Below are 23,629 nucleotides of genomic sequence, written 5' to 3'. Positions count from 1 at the left end.
GGGTCCCTGTTCCATCTTTCTATCAGCTAAGGGGTCCATGGTCTGAAAAAAGTTGAACCCCCTGTCTTAGGGCCTTATAATGTCATTTCCAGGTGGATGCATTTACACTGCAATATGGTCCACTGTGAATGACCTAATTCTGTTAAACAAATATACTGAATATGCATGTGCCTGAATTAATAGATTTTATTTAAAGATTTAATTTAAAGAATACTGAAAGCTTTTCTGTCATGTGTTCATGCTAAGATGGAGTATTTGGCATATATATTCACAGTCTGTACTACATTCTTTCTTTTACTTCACAATACAATAATGTCAAAGACAGTGTTGCAGTTCCAGTCAGACACAACATGGTCTGTTTGAGACACTGGCAGACAATATGAGGGATCTGATAGCTTAACATGAGCCTGTGTTTGCATATGTTTGTGTTAATCTATATCAGAAGTTCTGTTTTCTTTCCTTCTTTGGCAGAAAACCCACAGCTCCCAGCTGATTGAGTCCTGTTTTTCAAGCAGCCCTTAGGAACCGGAAGACAACAACTGAATCAATTTGAGAGCAGTATGTACAGCAAGTACCTTCTGTCCCCCAGTTCACACACTTAGGAGTTCAGCACATAAGAGATCCGGGGCAAGTTTGGGATGTGTGCTGCAGTACATGGGCCTGGAATCAAGGTTTGGGCCTGAACAAAGCTGCTTATGCAGCAGTTCAAAGTTCAAGGCCAACACATAACCGTCTGTAACACAGACGCACTGATACAGTGCTAGGGACTTTAATATAAGGGAAAGAAGCAGTCACTGTTGATCTTGAGTCCCTGCTGCATGAAGGAGGGAGCTCAAAGGGACAAGCTGATGTCAAGGGAGTGACTGTTTATCTGTCTCTACGAAAGGCTGTGTTGACATGAAAATGGCATGATTGGGGAGGAGGCAGGGTCAGAAAAGAAACAGTGATGAAATCAATTACACTGAGTAAGAAGCCACTCAATGACAATACCCCATCAGAACAACATCAGCTATGTTGCTGGTTACTTTGAACTAAATAAAAGAGATCTTCAGAGGCCCAGGAAGCGGGCGTGGCAAATCTCTCAGGTAATACAGTGAGGTGGCCATGCCAGTTTTATCACATCACTGGCGAGCTTTGTTAAGTGGCAGAAGAATTGACGGGGGATGTTTGGGCTGCTGGAGGAACTCAAGAGGTAATAAGGTCCATTTTGTGTTGCCTCTCTAATAGGATGATGAGTTTAAAAGCCAAAGTGAGTGTGGCAAAATCAAGAAGAGACGGGAGCATTCGTGTCTCATGAGTACAGGCTAAGAGGATTTAAGAAGGCGGCAGTACAGGGCACACATCATGTTCTAGGCCACAACACTTGAGTGGAAGTACAAATGTACTATACAATGATAGTAAGAGATTTTTTATGGAGACCACTAACGCAAACAGTGCATTTTTTTTTCAAATTCCAAATAAAACAAATTAAACTCTTCAAGTAAAAACACGTCATAAATGATCATTTCTGCAATGGAAGTCTATAGACCAGACAGAGACTGGAGAAACGCTCAGTTCTGACAAAAAGCTGTCATTTAGATGTGATATATTTTAGTCCAGTGACGTCTTTTTAGCTAAATCACTGTTTCTTTCCCTGTTGCTTTAGCCTAGTGAGCTAAGCCAATGAGCTTCACAGGGGTCAGGGGTCATCAGTTTACTTAATGATAGAAATGTCCCTTAAAGGGATACTTCACTTAAAAATTAAAATAAAGCATAATCCATTCTGCTCATCTGGCATAATCCATGTCTCCAAAAGACCCGACATACCAAGTTGACTTGAAGGACGTCATTTACACCATGTTTTTAGCCTAAATCTCTACTGGAGATCCTTGGCTTAGAGCCACTGAGAGCTACTTGTCCTTAGCTTGGAGTTCACAAGCATGTGCACAGCGTCTGAACTGAGTGTGTGTGGTGTGACAGTGTGCACGTGCAGGTGAACGGCATGCTGGGGCCTTTGGAGACTTTGATTACACCACACGAGAAGTATGGAAGCATTTTATGTTAGTTTTTTGATTGTTTTTTTTTTCAGTTGTTTTTTCTGTTTGAAAACTGTTCACCATTCACTTCAGTTGTCCTGACCTTCAAAAGTAAAGATGAGGAGATAAGGAGAAAAAGGCTGGGTGAACTATCCCTTTAAGGAAAAACACTGGGAACCTCTAATTCCTGTCAGTGTTCTGAATATGTGTTGCTGCCCAGCTTGGGACATTAGTTGTAGGCACAAGTAAAGGAGTGGCTCCATGACAAGATTCAGTTACTGACACTGACACTACTTTATAATTGAACTAGCAGAGACTCGTTTTACGCTGGTGAAAAGCCGGAAAGACACTCTCTGTGTCATTTGAACTGTTGACAACTGGCTCTACTTCAGGGGTGTCAAACATGCAGCCTGCAGGCCAGAACCGGCCCACCAAAGTGTCCAATCTGGCCCGCTGGATGACTTTGCAGAGTGTAAAAGATTGGAGAGCAGGCATCCAGACCAAAATACAGTTCTCTAGGAATCTGTATCAGACTTCTACCTTAAAACGACTTTGGTAGAACCCTGTTGCTAAAGCGCTGCCCAAACTTTTGATTTGTAAACGGCTTGTACGCCAGTGAATACCTTCACCTTGTGTCCCATTAGCCTCCACTGTACTTGGTGTTGTGTGCTCAGTTCATGGCGCTTTGAACATTCACCAGCCATTTGTCTGGTCTATAAAAAAGTTAATTTTACAACTTGTGTGTGGTGATGCCAGCATTACTACAGAGGTGTGGATTGCAGATTGGAAAATTAAAAGAATTTATAGATCTCAACAAGTTGTTTCTAATCACAAAAAATAAAAAATACCATATTGTTGCACTGTGCGAAAATATATAAATGCTTTATCCATTTGTAAATCCACTGTGATCTGTATATTGTAATGCACATAATGACAGTGGACTGACTGAATGTGGAAAAGCTGACACATTGTTGAAATTGCACTTATTTCTTAAGACATGTCAGGCTGTTAATCATCAGTTCTGTAAATGGATGGTTCATTAATTGTGAACATTTTCATAATGTACTTGTACGTCTCATCAGTAAAAAAGGGAAAGATTTGGATGTGTTGATATTTTTGCAATGGTTTTACTGTTCCAACCCTTTTGAGATCAAATATGAGAGCTATATGTGGCCCATTAACTAAAATTAGTTTGACACCTATGCTTTAGCCCCATGAATCATATCATGATATAATGAATATTTTAAAACAGAAGTGTTACTGTGCATCCTAGCACACATACACATTAATGCATGTATTTACGTTCAGCCTTCTGCATTAGCAGCAGTGCAACAGTATGCAGGCACTGTTCTTAATCAATAATTTTCATAGCCTGAACAAGATGATCAACTTTGACTTTCAATGGTGAAATCTAACAACAAGACAGAGTGTTCTCTGTTGGACAAGGTAGGGGAGACTGGGGAGTGTTGTAACAGCGGGTTAGTTGTACCACTGTCAGGTTTACCAGTTAGAAAGGAGCAGTGATGTTATCGCTGTGGTACACTCTCATTTCTTCTTTTGAGCTCAACATTGTGGATTTTACCACCCAAAAAGTTAGAAAGTATTTTTTTATCAGTGTTATTTTTTGCCTATATTCATTGTACTGTAGATACAATGATTTGACTTACATAACCTAAAGTAGTCGTTTCTCCAGTTTTCTTTTAATGCTTTGCTTTTATACTGCCATTCAAGCTCCACATGTTAAGTATGTGTTGGCTTCTTGGGTGGGAATAGTTGCAATGGTTCATTTTAATTAACCATTGCAACCATTACTGTAGAATTTCTGCATTTTGTTCATGGGACACTTTGCAAACTTGAGCTAGAAGAAGTGTGGGTCAACTGTATATATTGTCAGTTCTGTACCCACAAAGCCTGCACACCAGGAGCACCCGTCTACATTTGCCAAAACTGTGACAGTGACTGAACCTTTATGTTACACACTCAAGAATACAGTCCTCACACACACACACACACACACACACACACACACACACACAAGGTGTTTTTTTTGTCACTTTCAGTTGTTGAACCCCCATTTTATTATTTATATCACTGTTACACCTATCCTGTAATGTTACAAGTGCTACTAGTGTGGGGTAGGTTGTAACAACAGTACTCTTTGTATTTGACGTTAACTCACATAATCTGTGTTTGTGGAGTAGACAATGAATTGACTTTCATTTGTTTGGACAATATAAGATATCAATGTCATGATTTGAGACTAGATATCTTAGATTTTGGATGTCAAAATGTCATGTTAGAGTATAAGAGTTGTATTTTCCTGGGTTTAAAGGCTGCAGTAAAGTGATGTAATTTTCTGAACTTACCAGACTGTTCTAGTTGTTCTATTTGCCTTTATCCAGTCATTATATCCACATTACTGATGATAATTTATCAAAAAATCTGATTGTGTTTTGTGAAAGCACCAGTGTCCATATCACTGACCCCTAACTACTGTATATGCTATTGGATAATTTAATCTACAGTAATCCATCACATGCTATAAGATCATTGTATGTTTGCACTATTTGAGTCTTTATGGTATGTTATTTCGGAGAAAATATATTGAAATATATATATTGTATATCATGGAATTGCCTAAAAATATCAAGATATTATTAATAAACCATATTACCTAGCCCAAGGGACCATGTATCAAAGTTTGAGAGGTTTAGCAAGAACAATTACTCAAACAAAAGGGGTTGCCACCATCTCCAGTCTCCCCTTCTTGAATATCATCACTGACAATGAATACACCAAATAATGCCTCATTACAGATAGAATGTCCCTCATGTGATGTTAAACATACTCCTTTAGGGTGACTGATCTATTGACTGATGTCCATTCCTGAACTGGCTGTGCATGAATCTAAACAAAAAGAGAAAATCCTGAACAGTTGAATGCCACAGTTGATGATTTCATATTTTCAACATCACCATCGATTCCAGGTTGCAGGACTACAACACCCACTGCTGCTAGCTCTCATCCTCCTGCACTGAAGATGCATGTGTGCACATACAGGACTTGTACTACAACAGGCTATGCCAAAGTGTGGGGTATTAAAGCATTAAAGCAGGGCGTGAGCCTAAATATAGCCTTGTAGGAACCAATATGCTTCGGGCAACCTGATTTTCCACACGTGATACCGGTGATACAGGCCGCTGTCCCTGGTGCTGAAATTTAACCGGGTCAATGAAATCAAATGCTCGGTGTTCATATTGGAAAACGAAAAATAAAGGGAAATAAAGATTTACATATGAAGCCTATAAAGCAAAAGATGTATTTAAAGGTGGCTATAAGACGCTTAATGCGGGTTTGCGGGATGCAGATAGTTCGATACACATAAGCTGCAATTCCTCATAAGCAACAGTGCGAGGCGCATGTCTGATGCAGTTCAGGGGAAAGAGAATGGGAGAGAGAAAGAGAGAAAGAGAGTTTGATTGATCATGTGGGCTATGGGAGCCTGCGAGAGTTGTCGAAAATTGCTGCATAGACGCCCCTTAGGCACCTATCTGGTACCCACTGACTCCAAACCATGCCGTGGCCACAATAACCACAATTCACCAGGGTGGCTGTTACCAAAAAGCCCCTCTAAGCCGGGGGGGTGGGGGGGGGGGGTGGGGGGCTTGTTAACAGACTGTTCATTCTTCCGGGTTGGACTTCACCGGTAATCCACAATACATTAACTTACCGCAGCGCTCACACAAGATCTTCCCAACATCCTTTTTTAGGTTCTTTCCACTCGTGTCCAGAGGCGCAAACGATGCCTTGAAAACAAAGGGCTCGTCAGTGGGGTCCATGAAAAAAATGTACTTGTGGTTCTTCTTCACTTTGGTGCACGGAGCCTCGGATCCAAATTCCCCCACGGTGACGAGCTGTTCTCGCTCCAGACCCCCGCTGCTCAGGGGCCAAACATCCAGCACTTTGACATTCACACGGTACGGCTCCGCGGAGACGTTCACAGGCGTAGACTGCACCTTGCCCTCGATCACCACGGCGGATTTGTTAACCTGGTCCTGCAGGGAATCCAAACTCGGGGAGTAGCAGGCGAATGAGACCCCGATGACCAGCATGGATAAATGTACTGAATCAAGCCTCATGCCGCCTGCTTTGGCTCGGTGGTCGCTGGTCGCGTTGCGGCAGGGCTCTCTCGGCTGCGGGGCGATGGCGATGGAGCTGGGTTGAATGAAGAGACAGCGAGTAGGCTCCAGTAGCACGGCAGCGCGGCAGACCTTGCATAAGTGTCCATGCCATCGGGATCCGCTGCTTTTTCGAGTGATTTTCAGTGGGTAAACAGCAGCTTTGAAACGGGGGAAACCGCGGGGTGATGCTGGGCTTCAAATCCAGTCACTGATCTCTGCTAATAATAAGGCATTGTAGACAGGCTAAAGCAAGGAATCGGCGGATTATCCCCTCCAGAAGATGCCCCCTATGCTGCCATAGTAGCCTTAACTGCAAGACGACGCCACTCTTATCTTTGCCCAAAAATTGCAGTGGTGGGGTACCGCTATCATGGTTTTCTGTATCATCTGCAGCGGAGGGAAAAGACGCAAAATGCTGCAGTGAACCACAAGTTTGGTAGTCCGGTCGCAAAACATAAGCCACGTTTCATTCCAAAAAATAAAACAATATATCTGCTCGGCAGCTATAACGCTAATACGGCGCCTTCCACCGCGGCTCTCTCTCCGCCTCCCCCACTAGCCACAGACGGAGAGAAAATAATGCCGATTGCCAAGGGGCTCCGTCAACAAAAACGCAGGATTGGAGCGCTGAGATGCAGGCAACCGACGGACCGAAGGGTCGATCTCCTTACTCCCAAAACCCAGCTACTGTATGTCAATCACTCCATGGTGGTTTATCAGCGGCGATCTCACGTTATAATGAAACAAACGGAATCCTAAATCCATGACTGTCCCTCCTCAAAATCGCATCCTACTGTAGCCAAGGCATCTCTCCAGAAAATGAAAAGGATTCACATTAAAAAATGCAGCCGCATATAGTCCGGTGGGCCCAGAAAAATCATATGGCTGCGATGACTAAGGCTGCGAAAGCGTTTCAGATTCTTCAAGAGACTGTTTTGAATGAGTTTTGCGTCTCATCCCATTAAGTCATGCCCTGCATTCAGGTCACATTCGCTGCTCTGCCTCTAAAAAAACTGATGTTGAAGCACCGCATTAAATCCATACCGCTACAACAGCTGCAATATTGGGCTTCAAAGCTGAGGGGAAACTGTTTTTATCACTTCAGGGGGAGAAAAATCAGCGAAAGTCTGCTGCTCTGTGTTTTTACAGTTATAATTTAATGTGTTCACATGATAACGTAGCTCTGAGAGAGAAATCTGACAATGAGCAACTGAGAAACGCAATTTAACGTATGAATATTATCATTATTATAAATGGCAATGTTCAGATCAAGTTATAATTGTAATGGTTTGGTTTGGTTTGGTTTGGTTTAGCCTAAATACCAAATAGAATGCGGATACAGGCTGTTGTATTGACAATATTCACAAAGAGCGACATCTGCTGACCACAGTGTATTTATGAGCGGTTTGACACATACTTGCTGTAAATGCTGCTGTAAATCAAACAGCAGAAGCACTAACCTTAAAGCAGGGTACCAAATCTGAATCTCTGTCCAATAACCTACAATAGTCTCACTGTGGGCTAAAATAATCGCGTTAGCAGATGTCTTAACAGCTTTTAATACATATTTATACTGAATTGGGCTAGAATAGGGAGACAGTGAGTCTTGGCACAAACTAAGTAGTATTATAAACGTTGAAAATACACCTCGGCGCCCACTTTTACATATGTGTTCATGTACATGTACATGTCCTGCAGACCCGACACAGACCTGGCTGCTCTCCGTGGTGCTGAAACTTTACAAGGCCTACAAATTAGATCTATACAGGGCTGATACAGGCTAAGACAGGCTGTTTCATTTTTATATTTTATGTTTCATGTTCGTTATGTTGAAGGCCTTTCTAGGGACATTGGAAATTAACAGTAGCTAAACATGCTAGCATTACTCTGGATAATGGCTGCGCAATTTTCTATGTATATTGTATCTGTCCCTATCAAATAAACATTTAATAAATAATAAATAAACAAACAGTGGTTTTCAGACTGGGGTCCGGGTACCAGCAGGGCTCCTTGAGTGGGTTGAAGGAGGTCCCCAGAAAAAGAAGGAATAAAATATTTTAAAGATGCTACAAGGAACTTTAACATTGTGTTGATTTTAGGGGCCCCTAAAAGCGATAGTGTTTCCATCCCCATAACTACAAAATATAATGTAAAAAAAAAAAAAAAAAAATCTAAATAAAAATCCCATACTGCTTACTTTTAAGTAACAATAATACACGTTGTAACTTTGGTTGGTCAGTGATAAACAAGGGCTTAATTCATCTGATTTCAAGAAGAACCCAACCAAGTGCCAGGCATTAAGAACTAGCTATACAGCAATAGCCAGTCTTATCGGTCATAGGTCATAGAGAGGCACCAGTAATAAACCGATACTGTTTCATAAGCAGTTAAAAACTCCTGATAGTAGCTTTAACTTTTGTCACATTCTTTGGAAGTTTGAGTGACAGATGAAGAAACGATTGGCCGTTTAGACTGACTGTAATTTACAGTGATCCTTGTTTGATCGTCGATTGACTATGAAGACTTTATCTTCAAACCTAACAACACAGTTACGCAGATTATGGATTTCTTGAGGCAAAATTCTCTCAGACTGGGTGTCCGTGGTCTAATGTGCATCGATTGTGTGGGTACTTGAATTCATTGTCCTCCTTGCGAGCTCTAAGGTCACAGTTACAGTTAGTGAGATATCTCAACTTGAACCTTACAACAATGTACTTAAACCGGCTTTCAATGTTCATTTACGCCAAGTCCCCCCCCTTTTCTTTCCATCTGTTTATGTCTTGAAGTAGCAAGTGTTAAATACTCTGTCTTGTTTGTTTGGTATGTTCTGTTTGCTTGTTCCGTGCGTTTTTAATGAATAATGGTATTTTTAAGGGGTGGACTCCGAATGAGAGTTTCGGGCTTCCCTTCTCTCCTGCACTGCAACTACTGTCATTTCTATTTGTTGTATAATGCGTATTTTTTATTGTACAAATAAAATACACTAAACCAAACTTGACATGAAAAAGTCTGGGAACCCCTGGGCTAAGACACGAGCATAAAATCACCCATCACTTTGCAAATTCTCTTTCTTGTACTAAGATGCCCGTGTGCTTTTCTAACAGCTCTGTTAACACCAACACAAAACAGACGCACATCAGGGTATATGCTCGTCCCCTGAGACATTCAAGCACGCTGTAAACGTGACACTAAGATCATAACATCGACTCCAAATTGTGAAAATATCCTCACATATTTCTCTATACATCGCCCTCCATTACAGTTGCAAAAAAAACCTTGCCCTACCTGTTACCATCAGAGGGCAAAGCTGCAATACCTCAGTATCACCAAGGGGTGGCGCGCGTCAACCGAGTTTCCCACAGTGCGTGTTGACATCAGAGGTGAAGCGTGCGGCGTTGAACTTGTGCGTGCGTGTGTCGCTCTCCGTGCCACGACTCGCCGTTTCTTGTCCATCTTGTGAAGCGAACAGAAGCGGTCCGCCGTGCTGTCATAAAGGCCTCCAAGCGCATTCACATGTGTCTCTTGTCTTGTCTCGTCTCCTGCTGCACGCCGTCGAGGCTTTAAGGCACTCCTCTGCCTGCAGACTGAGCGGCGTAGAGGTAGGTTGGCGGGATGACGCTTTATTGACATGTCACTCGGATGGTTAAATGTCCTGCAGTATTTAAGTGTCCCAGCGTGCAGCCAAGCATATGTCAGTGCTTCGCGGAGTTTAAAGAGGCATAATACAACAGCAAACAGTCGTGCGTCTGATCTGAAATAATAAAGGAGCTGTATTTGGAGCAGCGCCACAGCAGCATTCCTGTGTGTGTGTCGGGATGTAGGGCAAAACTTTGTGAGGTGGCTGCCTTTTGCAAACTGCGACAACACCTTTTTCGAGGCTGAAATCTGGATTGGCCGCAGCCTTGGCATCCGAAAAGAAGTGCTTTTACTTGTTAATATTCTTGATTAAAATGGTCCAAAAATTAGGCCAAGTAGGCCTACCGATTGGTGACAGATTAATTAAATTGACAGGTTGTTTGTGGTTTGAATCACCGCACAGAAACAGGGTGTCTGGCCTATAAATTAGACAGAAATGTAACGTGCGCAACGGTGAGACTTTAGATTAGAGAGTCAGATGATGATCTACTGGGGAATTTTTTATGGGCATTTGAGGCCCCAAGATCTGACGCAGCATACACAGAGAAAATAAACATGTTATACCAAAACAACAGGATCTCTTCTGATTTTCAATATAATACGTTTTATAGGCGTTAATTACTCATTTTAATGCATCTGGACATGTGTTCATCCAGTAGGTCTACATCGAATTGGTTGAAGAAAACAAAATAAACAAAGAAAAAGAATAAAAGAAAAGAAAAAAGGGCCCATCAAGAAAGAGTGACACGCAAGGTCAGGTGCGGTTCTAATAATGGTAATAAAACGAAATTAACGTAAAGAATTAAACGACTGGGCTCCAAAAAAATCAACGGGGCTGTCGATGAAACAATATTAAAAGCAAGGAAAGTCTGGATTGATCAGAAAATCGGCTAACACGCATACATTTCTACATAAACAGCCCATGTAGACCAACATCATATTGGACATCAAAATGATACAAGCTATATAAATTGCAATCTCTTTTATTATTTACTTTTAGTTCCCTTTTTTTGTACCCGAATGTTCGTCTTGGCACTAATAATTTACTTTCCTCAGACGTGACTGGAGTTCGTGTGACAAGAAGTTGTGATTGCTGTGGATCTGATCAGCAGGCCGGGCGACCTTTGAGGCAATAAAGGCAGGGAATATTTAGGCAGGGAATATTTATAGGAATTTAACAAATCTGAACAATGTTAAATAAGACAGGTAGGAGAGAGAAAATCAGCTGAACCGCGGTAGGCCTAACCCCTTTAGGCCTACAGACTCACCTCACTGCACGTAGAGGCAGACAGCTGCTGAAATGGTATGTGTGCAGAGGAAGCTTCATGTTTTGGCCCAAACGTTATTTTGAACCACTGATTTTCAATAAAATAACTTTCTTATTTCTTAGTATGTTTATTATAACGTGTTAAGGATAACGGTTGTCACATTATATATGATCAATGAAATATTTTACCTCTCTAATACGACTTTTTTTAAACTTTATTTTTAAATAACGATTACGGCCACAAAATGGTTATAATAAAGTATGTCTTTTTCACCTTTGCCTTTCTTTATCATTCTGTGCCAGTATGACAGTCTATACTTGTCCATTTAATTTTATGTAAAATGCTCATTAACTTTATAAATAAGTGTTAAATAATACAAATAGTGATTTGTGGAAATCTTCATTATTTTAAAACAGGTTATTTAGTTGTTTTTTTTTTTGTTTTTTTCTATACAAGTGCAAAGCAATACTTGACATATTGAAAATAATATTGCTCTATCTATGCAGATTTCACTGTGTGGCTCTAATCAAGAGTTATCTGTAATCTATCTATAAATAAAATAAAATAAATCATCTGTACATTCTGGCCTAAACATATTTGAAGTGTTTTTGGGTTGGACTACTTGACTTCTTTTATTTGTATTGCTGATCTCCATTTAGGCCTTCAGACTGCCCCATGCAGCCTACAGACAGGACATGTCCACGCTGAAAAGTAGCTTAATTTCTTAACAGTTCTTTCAATATGATGCATTTTTATGAAGAAAAAATATATAAAAATGCACGTTAAAAAGCTACATAATAAAAGGACAAAATCTGAAAAATGATCACAGTTCAGTCATTGTCCCATCAATAAATGGCAAACATCTTAAGTAGATTAATCAACCTTTTTTTAAAAAATAAAAATAAAAATAAATAATAAATAAATAATAATAATAAAATACATTTCAAGGCTTAACGCTCATCCTTTTAAGATTAATAAATGTGAAGTGAATAACGGATATTAACTGACAGAGCTCTGGATGAGCGTCCGATTTAAACAGAGTTCAGCAACTGGTCATCCTTTCTATTTAGATGTTGAGGAGTCCCGCACACATCAACATTGAACGTTTGCACATATTTTCACACACAAATAGTTTTACTTTTCCAGATTTATCGATCTGAAAAGGGAGAAGGGGGCCTGTGTGGATTAAAATGGTATTTACTACTTACAGAGTTGTCATATGGGTGTGGCTTGAAACTGTTTCACATTGGCTGGAAATATACCTGATTTATTTATGTTAATGAACACAATTTATGGTATTCTCTCATAAATATTTTGAATTCTATTTTATTGACTGAAATTATTCATCGCCGTCCAGCGTGCAAAGGTCATTCTGAATTATAAGAAAAATAGTCCAGTTAGTGGCAAACAAATAGCTGGTTTTAATGACTCACATTCTATAAAAATTTGTCATTCTCAGGAGTTTAATATAAAATAAATTATAAGACAATATCTTTATTTAGATTTTTTTTATAGCATATGGTTTACCAGGAATGCCAACGTTGTTTGAGAGAAATTTTAAAACGCTTAGGAATTATGTGCGGGCATTCGTGAGTAGCAAAACTGGCATAAACGAATTAAGGCCACATAGAAAAATAATAAATAAATAAATAAATAAATAGAGAAATAAATAAATATTTTTTTTTAAATCAAAGCGTATATATAGCCTATATGCTTCATGTGAAAAGTCTGCGCAATCATATTTGTTTTCAGGTCGACAAGAAGGAAGATTAATTACTGTGGAGAAAGTATCGCCAACATGGGAAGAGTATACAAGTGACCAAGAACAGGTAAATGTTGAGTAGCCTAATAAAAATGTATTGATTGAGTACTTTTTCAAAAGGAGAAATAAATGCAAAACCAGAAAAGTTGTTTTTTTTTTTCTTTTGAGCTATTTGAACAACAATCGGACCACATAATCCTCTATAATAGGCCTATGACTGTGCAGGCCTACATTCAAATATGGGCATACTTCTGTCTTTTAATACAGTGACAGACTATGCTGTGTCATAAAATGCAAAATAAGAGCACTGCAAATTATTTTAATGCAGGTCTATCTAGCACATATATTCCCTAATTTGTATAGAAATGAGTCTGTACTATATGACGTGCTGTCATTACAAAAAAGCTTGTGTTCAGGCCTGTTAAATGCGACGTTAGTATTCAGTCATTTAGTTGACCTACCTGTGCAGCTAAACAATTAAGAAGCACAGTGGGCCTTCAGCCAGCATACCAACCTTGAGCACCTGCAGACTGGTTATAAAGAACACATTGAAAATAGCCTGGTGACTGTCCCGGCTATAAGGTCTGGACCCAAGCCACAAATCTGATGACTTTAACTAGTCAAAAATAACCCGGTTTGACAGTCGCCCCGAGGCCGACGATTAAATGAGTGCTGTTATTCCCTTTGTGTCTCTCGGAAGCGGCTACCGGCTGCAGGAGCAGCATGCTACAATATGAGGCCGAGACTGAAGGCCTTTTAATCTAACTAGAGGTGGGTCTAAGTATAAGCAAACGTTTGCTTTCATAACGTCAGCTGGGTAACACAGTGTAGCGAGGTAACCTTTGCATCCGTAAATATTGCCCCTAAAACCATAAACATAAGTTGAACAGTCTCTTTCTGCCGTTTTTGTCGACACGCTTTGGCAATACTGCACCTTACTGCCATGTCAGGAAAGCAAAATTTAAATTTGTGACTAGAGAACAAATTATAAAGAGAAGAGAACAAATGTAAAAAATAAATAGAGTGTTTTTTCCGTATTCACACGAGTTACGTCTTTTTTAAGTATCTGAAATAAATTACAAAATGGGGTCATTCCAGTATTATTTTCTACCTTAAAGGTAGGTTTAAGGTGGACCAGATAAACCACGATCTATTATGGATCTTGTGTCATTGGCTGTGCGGGGCTGATAGGGACAAATAAATGATTCACTCATGGTTATTAGTCCTCTTTTCTTGGTCAGAAGCGTCTTCCAATTCTCCTGGGCAAAAAACTGCTCAACTGCACTTTCTTTCACTTCTTTTTCTTCTTTTAATCAACAATGCTGCAGCAGCACAACACACCTCATTCTTTCGGGGTCCACATCTTGCCTCTTGTACATGGCACCCGACTGTTACACTCATACCTGTCCCTCCTAAACAATGGCAGGTAGGAACTGATTAACTCATCATCAATGGGACATGAAGCAGCAACTTAAATATTTAAATGTATAATAAAAATAATAACTATAGTGCTGTCATGATGATGGAATAATAATGTATTTAGCAGTAACTTTAATTCTGTAAGTGCTTAGTAATTGTGTTGAAATATTCCTACTTAAGTAGATATTGTATACACAAAACTGCACATCTTAATAAGCGACACAAATTAGTATAATAAATTAAGTAATAGAAATAACCCAAAATTTAGTGCGTAGACTACAGCAACTACGGTTACAGTAATATTAGTAATTTTATTTTACTGCTGGTGAGAATGCCGTTAAATACTAAATATAAATACATTTAATTTGGTGTTGAAGTCTTTGACTTGACAAGCAAATTAAAGTTTAAAAAAGGGACTTAACTGCCATGAAAGGTTTTTTTTTTTTTAATGACTTGAGTCGTGAGAAATCAGTGCGTTTTGGACAATTTTGGATCCTTAAAGAAAGTTCTTAAACTTAAAATAAGCAGTACATTTTTTTTTTTTTTTTTTACTTTTTTTTTTGGTAAGATTAAGACTATTAAATCGTCGTTTTTATAATGATTACCCCGTCAAACATGCACAGATAGATTTGTGATGTGGTGCCACTTTGGAAGCAAAAGCACTTTCCTCGTAGCCTAACACGGAGGATAAGCTAGGGTCTTTCCAGGTAGCATCATTTTCAGTGGCTGCATCTACAAATGGAAACTTAACCAGGCTGTTTCAGATTCATTTCTTCAGAACCACCGTTGTCTTCGTTTTCGATATTGAAGTGACAGCTCTTGACATTACACCATGCGGGAGTAAAAAAAAACACAGCCTCCCCGCTCTGCATTAACGTCTCCCCCCCTCTCTCCTCTTTATACCTCTCTCTGCAGATCTCGCGAGAGCTCCGGCGTTGGCTGTGGCTGGCCGTGGCTTTGCAGCAGACAGAGGGAGAAGGCAGGCAGGCAGCATCATGGCGGACAGAGACAGTGGAAGTGAGCAGGGAGGAGCAGCCACGGGCCCAGGCTTCGGTTCCATGCACCTAGCGGCAGGAGGGGCGGGCTCGGCTTCCGGGCTCCAGCATGAGACACAGGAGCTGGCGTCGAAACGGGTTGACATCCAGAACAAACGCTTCTATTTGGACGTTAAGCAGAACGCGAAAGGCCGCTTCTTAAAGATAGCAGAAGTCGGGGCCGGTGGAAACAAGAGCCGCCTCACTCTCTCCATGTCCGTGGCGGTCGAGTTCCGTGACTACTTGGGGGACTTCATCGAACATTATGCCCAGCTGGGTCCGAGCAACCCGGGACTGGTACAAGACGAGCCGAGGCGAGCGCTCAAGAGCGAGTTCTTGGTCCGGGAGAATCGGAAATACTATATGGATCTGAAAGAGAACCAGAGGGGACGGTTTCTGAGGATCCGACAGACCGTTAACCGGGGGCCCGGTTTGGGATCCACGCAAGGCCAGACGATTGCCTTGCCTGCCCAGGGACTTATTGAGTTTCGTGACGCTTTGGCTAAACTTATTGACGATTACGGTGTAGAGGACGAACCTGCAGAGTTGCCCGAAGGGTCATCATTGACTGTGGACAACAAACGGTTTTTCTTCGACGTCGGATCCAATAAGTATGGTGTGTTCATGAGGGTAAGCGAGGTGAAGCCAACGTACCGCAACTCAATTACGGTGCCCTACAAAGTGTGGTCCAAATTTGGGAATACTTTCAGTAAATACGCCGAGGAGATGAAGAAGATCCAGGAGAAGCAGCGGGAGAAAAGGGCATGCGAGCTGCAGCAACAAGAGGAGATGCAGGCGGACGATGGAGACGAGGATTGATATATAGAGAGCAAAAAAGATGCAAGAGTAATGAAAATAACAAGAGAAATATAATTAAAAACTCTACTGTATAAAGAAAGAAATCTAAAGATTTAACTGTAATGGTTTAACTCCAAGGGAGCATCACCCACAGTATAAGAAACCTCCACAACCTGACAGTTATGACATGTTGTCACTCATCGCTGGATGTTACCCCACTTATCCACCATTAATACAGTTAACAGGCTGCTAAACAAAGTAATAACATTATATTTGAACATTGTTTCCTACTTGACAAACAATATTGAACTGAGTGTTTATTTCCCTTATTAACAGAAAAACTTTTGTACCAGTTAAAGCTATTGTAAAAAAGTGTTTGCAATGTTCAAATGGAATTATTGCCGAGTTCCGAGGAAAAAGCGTTTCCTTTTCATGTGAGCTAATGACTTCAGCACAAATCAGATATTTTAATTTTTAAAACCAAAATTCAAAAACTTTGTAAAAGGTTGTCACATGTACTTGCCATCCTATTTACCTTTACCTGTGAGTAGAGATGTGTTTACACATGAATCATATGAGGGCTAGGCCTGCTTCGGAAAACTGGTTAGATGTCATGCAGTATAAAAGGAACATATAGGCATTTTCATGAAATGAAATAAGTGCTCTATTTGTTGTGCAATATGCATTGCATAAAAATCAAATATATTGAACTGGTCAATGGATCTCGACGTGATGACATTTGCCAGAGGCATTCAAAGAGATATTAATATTGTAATTTTGTTTCAGTTGAAATTGTTGCCATGCAGATGGATATATTATAGACTACCTTTGTGTCTCGTTGTTAATGCAATGTGTTCATTTTAAAGGTACTAAATGTGTATTTGATAGAGGAAATGCAGTGACAACATGTAGCAAATGGCCTGAATTGCAGATAACAAGACAAACACCCTACACATACTGTGCTGATTGGCTTAGTGGTCTGAAAAAAAAGAGGTAAAATTCAGCAGAGCATTATTGGTTAGTACATCTGAAACAGAAACACATTGTGATCTTGTTCCGTCATAAAAGTCCAAATGGTGCCAAGGAGTGCTGTTGCTGCATGTTAATCTGCACTAAGATAGATTTCGTTGGTCTCCCAAAATATTGGCTCAAGGACCCTTCCATATGTATCTTTATCTGCCTATAGTGTACGAATCTCAAGTTTGAGTGCCGAGTGATTTCCATCCAAAGGCTTGGTGTAGTTGTAGTGGAAGTTGTTTCAAAGCGTGATTGTAAACGGAGTGACCTTGCGAACTGTAATCAAAATATCACCATCACACGATGAGGAGGGCCACTGAGGAGCACGCCTGGATAAGCCATGGTGAAGAGGGTTCACTTCACCTGTTGGTGAACCTCCAGTTGTATGTCAATGGATGCGTTCGTCCTCACAAGTTTAAGATCTGAAGATGTGAAGTTCAGTGGGGCTACTTTGGATACATACTTCTAGCTCTACTTAAAGATTTGTAAGCCCAAATATCTACCTGGGGATGATGAGATTCAGTTTTGGTCTAATTGTAAATATTTGGGCTGCCACACGGAAAACAACTGGTTCTAATCCAGTTCAGTCGCATCTCATAGATGTGTGATAGCAGTTTTATAAACTCTGTCAGTAAACTCCAGAGAAACTGGCAACAATCAGATAATGTCAGATTTACCTCAGCATTGAATTAAATGATTGCTCCCATGTTTAGATTGACTGGAAACCAGCAAACTAGACTGTCCTTGACCACCTATTTTTGGAGCCTCTGGTATAGCCTAAACGATACCTGATTGGGAGCATCCTCTTCAGCATATAAACAACCTGGTGCCTTACACACTCCGCATGCTTACACGCTGGCCTGGTGCTTTGGATCGCAGTTTGGCTTCTTTCTGTTACTGTTTCCTCTTTCTTTCTTCCATTTTTTTGTGTCTCAGCCCCCTTGTGTGCTAGCGCACGACTCGTGGTGCTAAAAAGGGTTTGTTACAAACTCTTTAAAAAAAAAAAAAAAATTGGAGCAGAATTCTTAACTCGTTTCTGCTACCTTCCTTCTTCCCTAACTCTATCGCCATCCCCATTCCCCAGCCATCCAGGTATCGGCCTACATGTAAACATGGAAGGGGGTGGTCACCTAGATGCAAGATGATGCAGAAGAGTTGGCTCTTCACTAGCCAAGCGCATTAGCAGGGAGAGCAGGGGCTGATTGGGAACATCGGTAGTGGCCTGAAATGATCTACATTTTTGTCGGCAAGCCCCCTTTGTACTGCTCGTTCTATGGCTTGGGTAGTTTTGTGTAAGTTGTAAGTCGCTCAATTAATGGGGAGCAGCAAGCATGTCTTGTTTTGTTTTTTGTTTTACGTAGTTTTACCTTTTCAGCGTTATTCCACATTATTTGTAATTTTGGAATGTTTTCGCCCACAAAAAATATATCTATTTTTTCTGTGCAACATTTCATCACTGTGTGCAATATCGTATGTGCCAATGGTGGCAATATATGTATATCAATTAAATATATGATTACTATTTGAAAGCATGTGGCTGAATTCCATGTTTATTTCTCATGAAGGAGTTGTATGCCTTTATTTGCACTCAAAGCTCCATCCTAGAGGAAAATATAGTAAACCAAGGTCTTATAGCAGCCTGTTGGGTCAAGCAGTTCACTTTAAGTAACTTGAATATTGAATAGAACAATGTCACTGCAAGTAGGCCTCTCTTTAGGAAAATGGTAAACTTGGCTTATGGGTTGTTGAAGGACTTTAAACACATGATGGAGTTTTTGTGAAACGGAAACTTAAAAAAAAAATAAAAAATCTCTGAAATCTCTATTTTAGCTTTAAGCTAAGAAAAGGTGCTTCAGTCCAATCCTCATTAAGGTGTATGGTGAACTGTCTTCAGTGGTTGTTGTGTGTAGCACTTTGCTTTCCCAGGTTAATGAAATGCCTGACCAATACTTGTTTAAAATGATCTCAACAAAGAATGTCGTTCTCTCTTATGTTGGTTCCTTTTTTTAAAAAAAGAGGGTATTTGATTTGCTCATTTGGTTTTGATGCATTAAATATAATTTATGTACATTTGACAAATTTTAAAAATAAATTTAATTTACCCATGAGGGAAAATCTACATTCAAAATGTGTTTTTATGTTTCATTTCTTGTTGGAAAAAAAAGCTTCCCAAACTGTCTACAATTCACTGATGAAAAGTATGTTTAATTTTGATGTAGTGTTGTCCATGTCTGACTCTACATTTGCAATGATACTAATTATTAAAGCTTAATTTTACAGCCTTTAAAATGCATTAGTATTGTATGTATAACACCAGGCTGTAAAATAAAGCATTGCCTTGTTCTCTAATAATTTTGACTATGCAATTTGTGATAATCTGTATGTAATTCTTGCTTTTCTGTGAGCTTCACTGCTCATGTAATGCTAAAAAAAATTGATCACGACCCAACAGAACCTGCACGTCTTCGAAATTTTGTAATTGTTTGCAAATGCCTATTTTTTCCTGATATGAGTTTGAAGGTTTGCCATATTGCTACGGTGACTAGCACAAATTGACCAAAGAAAAACAGGTCGCAGTATTTTTAAGTTAAATGTTTAATAATTTTGTTTTTATGTTAGTTAGATGGATTTATAGTCACATGTGTGATCTCTGTTTTAATGCACAACAATAAAATGGTATGATGTAGATATTAAAGGTAGAATTGGTAGGATTTGTCTGATCTGTTTGTAAACATATCAGAAAGATTGTTAATTGTTCAGTCTCATTCCCGGGACGTCAAATACTGACATTTTGTATTTCTTTTTGTTGCATATTATGCTTTTAACTTTTGCCAGGCGCTGTCATTCACTAGGTCATCACCTCCGTGTTGATTCTATCTCTAAAAGCATGATTGATGTGTGATGACATACAGAGATGTGTACTAATTATGATTACTTCAAACAGTCCTCTACCTTCTCCACCACCTACCAGAAGAAATCACATTAGAAAAAGGTCAAGAATAAGGATAAGTTAGGTCGCTATCTCCCACAAACACTCACTGGAGGTCAGAGTGCTGAGTCTGGACATGCTCAGACACATTTCTGCAGGATATGTATGATTGGACATTGTTGTGAAGTTTATGGTCTCTTGGCCCCCCTGCTGGCCAAGAGTGGAGGGTGAAAAAACTTAACGGGATGTGCTAAATTGAGATGGACTCCAGCCCAGATGCCAACTCAGACTCTTGAGTTTGCTCCTCATCCAAGAACCCACACAGAGGATTGGTTTAGGTCATCGCGGCTTTGAAAGCACAAGTGCAACGCCCGAGAACTGGATGGTAATGAATTGTATTCAATCAAAACAAGGCTATCTGTATGAAAGCACATGCACTCTATTGGTAGAAATCCTTTTACTTTCGATCATGAGAGTTCGTCAGTCGTGCCACGCAGAAGCACAATGGCACTAATTGCTCACAGGAATGCTGCTAGGGAAGATGAATAGCAGGTTTAGTCTGGTCCAGCTGCCACACTGCTAGCTGAGAGAACCACTTGATCAAATTCCTATTTTATTTCTGCTGCAACATGCCCATCATCACCTGAGCTCCCTCCCTGACAGCACTGAATAGTGTGAATGATCTGTGCAACATCCTGACACTTTCTTTTTTTTTTTTTTTTTTTTTTAACCATTTGTCTGCATACATGTTTATTTATGGTGTGGTGCTGCTGAGCTTCACAGCATATGTTTGGAAATGCTACCTTAGCTTTAATAATTACATTTTCATTCAATCTTGTTATTTTGTGCTATATTCTGAGACAGTTAAGCACTGATTTTGGTGGTGACGTAATTCATACAGTCATCCCTGGATTTGGCCACTAGAGGGTAGTCTTTACCTATAAATGTTGGGCTCAGAAACAGGCGAAGAGGAGTTTGAGAGGCGGGTGATGCTTTTTGTTTTATAGTGGCAGAATTAACAACAGCAAGGTAAACATGTACTTAAATTAATACCACAAGGCACATGGGCAGTTTAAGAGAGTTTCCATCTACTTGTGTATACAACAAGAATTACTATAAACAATTTAGATAATTTATTTATCTTTTTTTTTTTTTTTTTTTACTTTTAACTTGTTTTAACTGGACAGTCACTCATGCTGTCATGATCTGGAGTAGTGGTTATGTCGTTTTGCTAATTAACTGTATTTTTATGCTTTTGAACAGTCTTCTTTAATGCTTTTTATGATAATGTCCTTGTTTTACTATTTGTGCCTTTGTCCTTTTAAATGTATTCTTCAGTATTTTCAGATATCTCATCATTCTGCTTTTTTATTTTCTCTATTTCCATTTTTCAATACGCCATCAACCTGCGAGCGACTGCACATTTACATGATGGACTCAAGTGCTCATGTTAATGTGCACTGTCCCTTCTTCAATAAAACAAACAAACATGAACATTGCTTAAAGTAAGATGTGATAATGTAAATACCAACTGGCCGAGGAGAATCGTTACTTTTTCATAATTTCATAAAGGAGAATGGGGCATCTTGTCACATGGGTAAGTTGTCACGCTGGTTATATCTCCAACACCAGAGGGCACTGCAGAAGCCAACTGTGCCAGCTGCTAAAGTTAGTGGTTACTAAGCAGCTTGTAAAGAACAATTTATGTGTTGATACACTACTTCACACGGCACTTGTAGTAGTGATTGAATTGTTATAAATGATGTGGCCACAAAATGGTTGACATGGGTGCATATTAAGCATAAATATGAGAAAATATCTTTATGTGGCAATATGCAAACAAAAGGAATATTTAAAAGGAAGGAAGGACAAAGGGAAGCTAATTAAAATGGTTAAAATCATAAATGAATAGCAGAGCATTACCCAACATAATGCTTAGGGTAGTAAGGCAGGTAAAGCTGGGAAATACTAATAATACTAAAACATCTGTTTAAATAAATCAGAATTTTAATTGCAAAAAATAGTTTGTAAAACCTTCACTTTTGTACATTACTTGACAGAAACTATCATGTGATGGTCTTGTCACAAGTTGACATTCTGTATTAATTTATAACTCAATATTACATCGAAAAGCAAAGTTTGGATGAAAGATTATATATTTGGTCACAATAATTTATTGTTTAATTTAATGTGGAAAATTAGTAACTGTGATGTACTAAGACCAAGAAATTAAAGTGAAAGGAAAAAGTTTGATGATATGCTCGTCTCTCCTCTATTTAAGCAATGACCTTTCATGAAACTGCTAGCGGAGTAGTTGTTGCTTATGTGTTGCCAGTAAAACAGACAGTGAGGAAGGGACTTGTCACAGACCCAACTCGCTAAAGCGGCCCATAGATCTGCTGACTCTTCCCAGACCGAGAGCTCCAAGCAAACTCAGCCAGACCAGGACCAAAATGGTCTCGGAAACCAACGGAGGCCAGTTTGATGACAGGGAAGAGGCTACAGTACCGAGGTGGTTTTCTTTCTCAGTTTGGCTCCCAGCACCACAGGGCCGAGTCATGGCTAACTGAGCTAACTCACTTTGGCAACAAGTAAAGCTACCTTTCTCTACTTTTCTTTTCTCTACTTTACTCTCCAGGTGATCTCAGCATCGTATTCCCTGTTGGTCTTGGAGGCTGTGCTCATCTCAGTGATGGGTTGTCTCCACTGGGAGGCTGCTGGTCCTGTTGCACACAAATGTCAGCTAACACTTACCGTCAGCTACTTTGGCATCAGGTAAGTGAAAGCCAGAAAATATTTTCACCTTTAAATATGTTCCAGCTTCAAATCAGTGAATTAAGTTATAGTTTTGTACAGTGAAGCCTGGCGCCCAGAAAATCTGTAGGCCACTTTAGTAATTCCCACATATGTAGGATGTGTCATCGACACTTTCAAATTGTTTTGCAGGAGAAGAAAAACTGAAATACCATAAAAAACATACTGGTGTATAGGTGGTATATGGCAATGCATATGTGATAAAAACATTTAAAGGGATAGTTCACCCAAAAATAAACAAGTCAGACATTATCTACTCACTCTCATGCCGATTGAAGGTTGGGTTTAATTTTTTAATCCGCAAAACACTGCTGGAGTTTCACAGGAAAACAGAGTCTCTCAAACAATTTAAATAAGGGGGAGTAGACTGAATGACTGAATTTTCATTTTTGGGTGAATGATAAACATAAGTTTTGACTTCATGGGAACTTTACGCATAAACATACATTATACATACATATAAAAACTTTGAAAAAAAGTGTTTATGAAAAAAAAACATGTCTTTCTAAGAGTAATTGTCATCCCATTTTTGCAAGAACTTTATTTTTCCATTCAAACCAGTTGTTTTGTGAGTCGGAGAGCAGTGATGGAAAATGAGCTTTGAAAGTTAAGATTTAGTGATTTTCCACTCTTTTTCTTTTTTACAACTTCTTTAATGTGTGAGGTCAGCTTCCTGAACTGCTCTCTTCACCCTTTTTTTAAAAAAAATAAAGTGTGTGTGAGTGCATGTGTTTGCGTGTGTGTGTGTGTGAGAGA

The 23,629-nt window shown here is 39.6% G+C and overlaps 2 protein-coding genes across 4 annotated transcripts in view; one reads left to right on the top strand and one right to left on the bottom strand.

The window, feature by feature from the left end:
* The window catches only part of nrg2a (neuregulin 2a), a 115,386-nt gene extending 107,036 nt beyond the window's left edge, over nucleotides 1-8,350 (bottom strand). For 2 of the 3 annotated variants that reach the window (XM_084731176.1, XM_084731175.1), the window contains exon 1: nucleotides 5,746-8,346. In XM_084731176.1, coding sequence (XP_084587302.1) covers nucleotides 5,746-6,154 — 409 coding nt within the window. In that variant the 5' untranslated portion in view covers nucleotides 6,155-8,346. Of the gene's footprint in view, nucleotides 1-5,745 lie in introns of all 3 variants that reach the window. The other variant, XM_084731178.1, reaches the window with a different exon arrangement.
* A 6,835-nt stretch (nucleotides 8,351-15,185) lies between these two features.
* puraa (purine-rich element binding protein Aa) lies at nucleotides 15,186-18,659 on the top strand. The gene has a single exon (XM_084731174.1). It carries the CDS (start codon nucleotides 15,277-15,279, stop codon nucleotides 16,132-16,134), a length of 858 nt encoding a protein of 285 aa, XP_084587300.1. The 5' UTR covers nucleotides 15,186-15,276; the 3' UTR covers nucleotides 16,135-18,659.
* The last annotated feature ends 4,970 nt before the right edge of the window (nucleotides 18,660-23,629 follow it).

The sequence above is a fragment of the Lutjanus erythropterus genome, chromosome 11 (assembly GCF_056507025.1).
Source record: "Lutjanus erythropterus isolate fLutEry1 chromosome 11, fLutEry1.hap2, whole genome shotgun sequence".
Taxonomy (NCBI): Eukaryota; Metazoa; Chordata; class Actinopteri; order Lutjaniformes; family Lutjanidae; genus Lutjanus; species Lutjanus erythropterus.
This window is presented reverse-complemented; position numbering and strand designations above follow the sequence as displayed.

What these genes read in the sequence shown, in the direction of transcription:
- puraa (XM_084731174.1), top strand. Translation starts at nt 15,277, where the DNA reads ATGGCGGACAGAGACAGTGGAAGTGAGCAGGGAGGAGCAGCCACGGGC.